Genomic DNA, 4760 nt, shown 5'->3' on the forward strand with positions numbered 1-4760 from the left:
CATTGTTTGATTTGATATTCAAAGTTAGGGTTTGAACTTAAATTGTTGATAAACCCATTTAGACTCATGAAGTGAGTTTAGTGATGCTAGTAATTGGATTTTATAGTGTCGTTGGTGGATTTTGGGTTGGTTGATGTTTTGGTCAAGTTCAAGACTTGCAAAATGAGTTAATCACTAGGTTTAGTGATTTTGGATGTGTTGAAACACACTTGGGTGTATTTTGGTTAACTAATTTTGAAATGGGTCAAAATTAGGGTTTGGTGTCAAATTGGGCACAATAAGTGTTTAACGCTTGAGATTTGAGTAAAACATGGTGTTAGAACATAATCGCTAGTTAATTGTGATTATGAGTGTTTTGGGCGAGTTTTGACTTGGTAAAAGGGAAGTATGTCAAACGGGTCGAATTTGCACTTATGGTGTTTTCGGCATAAGCTAGAGTGTTTAGCTTATTTGTTGTGAATTATCTAGGTGATTCACGTTGGACGATTAGGAGCTCAAGCCGGAGTTTCCTTTCTTGCAATCGAGGTGAGTGGAATATTTATACATGTATGTATGTGGTTTATTTACTCGTACGCTATGTGGGCCTTAGGTGCCACATCATGAGTGTTGGGCGTTATGTCACAAGATGGTGACTTATTGAGGTTATGGGTGAAGAGAACTACGGGTCGGTAGTGTCACATTAGTTGACTCACAAGTCGGTGACACCTCATGGTGGTTCACGAGGTGGTGACCCCCTTTAGTATTTTGTTAGGTGACTCACAAGTCGGTGACACCTCATGGTGGTTCACGAGGCGGTGACCCTTAGTAGTTGGTTGGTGATTCACAAGTCGGTGGCACCTTAAGTCGGGGAATTGATTCACGAGTCGGTGACACTTCATAGTGTTCACAAGTCGGTGACACTTATTGGTTGCGCTTCACAAGTCGGTGATGTCACATGTCGTTCACAAGTCGGTGGCCTATAGTTATTGGTGGGTAGTTCACAAGTCGGTGACACCCGTTGGTGATTCACAAGTCGGTGACACCTTATGATGATTCACAAGTCAGTGACATCATACGAGTGAGACTCGACGTTATTGGTTGTCTACGAGTCGGTAGTGCCATAGAGGGGAACGGTTTGTTATGTTTATGCATTGTATTGATCTAGTATATTATTTGTGTAGAGGTTTATACTAACGTTGTTGAATGTTGTATGCGGGGATGCTAGATTGCTTATACGTTTTCATACTTGTTGTGTTTGGGTATGCGCGTAGGTTAATTACATATGTATATGTATAAGTATTGCATTCACTAAGCATTTAGCTTACCCTCTCGTTGTTTACATTTTTAGGTGTGAAGGCGGATTTGACAAGGGTATGCTCGGGATTAGATGATTTCCCTTTTGATGCTTGCTTGGGTTATATTTTGGATTCGGCCTAGGATTTGGGTAGTTTATTCCCAAACATCATGCTCGTAGTTGTTTGGAACTTAAACTCTTTCGGGGTCGAAACTTGTATTTTGTACGAAATTCGTAAAACGGGTCGTTGTGGGTCCGGTGTTGTAAAACTCGTTTTTATTATGGAAATCTCTTAGTTTTAATTATTATAACATGTTGTGAAAACAGTTGCGTTTAAAAGTGTCGGGAAACGTGTTTTCCGTTCGTGTGTAATGTGCATTAGGGACAGCAGCTGGAAGACCATTCGGACGCCGCCCAAATTGCTTGGACGCCGTCCTGACCTTCACAACTAGACGCCGTCCAGATGAACTGAGATTTACTGTACTGTAAAAATATATATATATATATATATATATATATATATATATATATATATATATATATATATATATACATATTGTTACGTTTTCGGTTGGATAACGGGTTGGGTCGTTACAGTTTCGTTGCTCAAAAAGCAAGTATCAAAACCGTATCGTTTTTATCGTATTTCTTTATCTGAAATATTTATTCGAATTAATATCAACCCATATTAATTATTGTAACCCTCCAAGGATCAAGTATGTATTTATTACACATAAACACATAAAAGTCACGTAATCGTCGTTAAATAACTAACAGAAAGTTAACGAAAGTGACGGAAAAAACAGGGTTGTTACAATTCACGTACTCTATCACTAGTTGTTTACGTAAAGTACCACCATGATGAAATATTAGTGTAAACATTGATAGATATTCATCTATATAAAAAGAACGAAAACAAAAAACTTAATACAACAATCTATTCAATCCAATATAAGTTAATGTTTTGAAATTCTTATTTACAAATTACAACTTCAATATAAAGAACTGTTACATACCGTACAATTCCATTACTTGATCAATGCCGAATTCTGAACGAATCGAATTAAACTTATCCATCAACATTTTATCGACTGTAGTTTAACTCGTTTTTAATTCATTTACGGAGATTTTTTGGAGAAGAAGATGAAAACGACTAATGGTATGCATATGCAGGGTAATAGGAAATGACGGTTGAATAGGTACAGATGTATTAATATACATGGATTATAATACCCTCATGTGATGAGCACATGATTAAACTTAACGGTCAAAAGTTAACTTTCGTTAACACCGAAGTCATTCGTGAGATATCGTGATAGTTCGAGGTTAATGGAGTCAATGAATTAGTTTAACGTCATCTACGACGTTTAGTACAAAATTGAAAGACTAACAAAGATTTTTTTTTTTTGTTTTTTTTTTTTTTTTTTGTTTGTTTGTGAATTTCATAATCATATATCTTTCTCCCTTTCTCTCAAAATCAACCATTGATTTAAAATTTCACTCATTAATTTACTTTCAACCATTAATGTGTAACAAACTCAATTATCTCTCTAATATATAAAATAAAACAAATTCAATTATCTTAATTTTCTTAACTTTAATTAGGGATTTAGTGATGTACGGTAGGTGTTCAACTTAGCATCGGGGTGACGTCTGGATTCTCGATGTTCAAGATATATTTGTTATGAGGGAGTCAATGTGCTCTTTCATAGAGAGTTTATCACTAAATAAAAAACTTATTTATCATACAGAAAAATTCGGATACCATATTTTTGAGAAAGCTGAAAAATGTCAAAGTAGCTTTAAAGAACTTAACTCAAAGTACATATGGGTCAATCGACGGAGATCTTGAAAAACTGAAAAAAGAGGCTGAGATGTGGGAACTACAAGCAGAATCTAATGATGTAAATGATGAAGACCGAAGAAAATGTCTTCTCTCTCTTTCAAGCTCCGATGGGTGTCATCAACCTTCTTGAGAGTTTGCGTCGTAAGTTCTTTTGGGCGGGTCAGGTGATAACAATAAAATGTCTTGTGTAAAATGGGAAAATCTTCTCGTTCCATATGGGGCGGGAGGATTAAACATTGGATCTTTAAAAGCAAAAAATCTTGCGTTACTTGGTAAATGGTGGTGGCGCTTTCGGGGTGAAAAATGAGGCATTTTGGGTCAAAATAATTAAGAGTATTTATGGGCGGCGGTTTGGAAAACTTATCTTTTAATCATTCTTGCTCTATTTGGTCCTATATTGTTAAAGTAGGTTCAACTTTGTCCAATCTTGGTCTTCCTTATAATCAATCGTTTGTGAAAGAAATTGGTAATAGCAGAGACACATTTTTTTGGAAGGATTTGTGGCTAGGTGAAAACAGGTTCAAAAATTTATTCCCGAGATTATTTCAACTGGACTCTAATAAAGATGCAAAAGTGGGCGACCGAATGCAAAAAGGGGGCTGCTGGAATTCAGTTCACTTGGGAGTGGCACAGGATTATTTATGGAAGGTCACAAAATGAACTAGAGCAGATACAATGCTTGTTACAATCGGCTCTGCTTGGGACATCTGAAATAGATCGATGGAAATGGCAATGGGATTCGAGTGGGACTTTCAAAAGCAGTGAAATGGCGGCACGTATTGATGAGAAAATTTTAGGCAACTCTTTTCAAGCTCACGAAACTACGCGAAACAATTTAGTACCAAAGAAAATCGAAGTCTTCGTGTGGAGAACGATTCGCAAAAGGATCCCTACCCGGGTCGAGTTAGATAATAAACATATCGACCTTGACTCGGTAAGGTGTCCGGTTTGTGATGACGGTCTCGAAACGGTTGAACATACATTAGTGTTCTGTAAAATGGCTTCGGAAATTTGGAAAAGGATTTTGGCTTGGTGGAAATTTGACAACATAAATGCTTATTCTATTGATGAAATATTCAAGGATACAAGCCCATATTCGAACTCAAGCAAGATGGGTAAAATTTGGCAAGCGGTAAAGTGGATAAGTGGCTACTTGATTTGGAAGAACCGTAATAGCATAGTTTTCGGGTCACATTCTTCTTCGAGCTCGAGATTAGTAGATGAAATTCAATGCAAAAGTTATGAGTGGATTTGCACACGGACAAAGAAAATCAATTTGGATTGGCGTATTTGGCTCTCAACCCCAGTAGCGTCTGATCCGCGTGTGGGTGTGGGCTAATTGCAGACAGCTCAGGCTTTTCCCTTTCATTTTTGTATCATGTATAGTACTCGAGAATTTACTTGTCTTATAGCTGAGTGTTTGTCTCCTAGTATAGGATCCTGAGACTGTAGATTGTTTTGTACCTTTACTCCTTTAGTTATAGAGAGTTTTTCTGCTTTTTAAAAAAAAAATAGTATTATTATTAAGTACTACGTATAATTATTGAATTATTAACTGTTAATTATGCGAGTGTACATGAGGGATAATATAGGATTATGACCAAAATACTTATTTTAGGTTGAGACACGTATTTTTTTTTT

General features: G+C 36.5%; 1 protein-coding gene across 1 annotated transcript; it reads left to right on the forward strand.

The window, feature by feature from the left end:
- Positions 1-3684: 3684 nt before the first annotated feature.
- On the forward strand, positions 3685-4458 carry LOC139884131 (uncharacterized). Its single transcript, XM_071868228.1, has one exon. It carries the CDS (start codon positions 3685-3687, stop codon positions 4456-4458), a length of 774 nt encoding a protein of 257 aa, XP_071724329.1.
- The last annotated feature ends 302 nt before the right edge of the window (positions 4459-4760 follow it).

Source organism: Rutidosis leptorrhynchoides, chromosome 1, assembly GCF_046630445.1.
Source record: "Rutidosis leptorrhynchoides isolate AG116_Rl617_1_P2 chromosome 1, CSIRO_AGI_Rlap_v1, whole genome shotgun sequence".
In the NCBI taxonomy this organism is placed as follows: domain Eukaryota; kingdom Viridiplantae; phylum Streptophyta; class Magnoliopsida; order Asterales; family Asteraceae; genus Rutidosis; species Rutidosis leptorrhynchoides.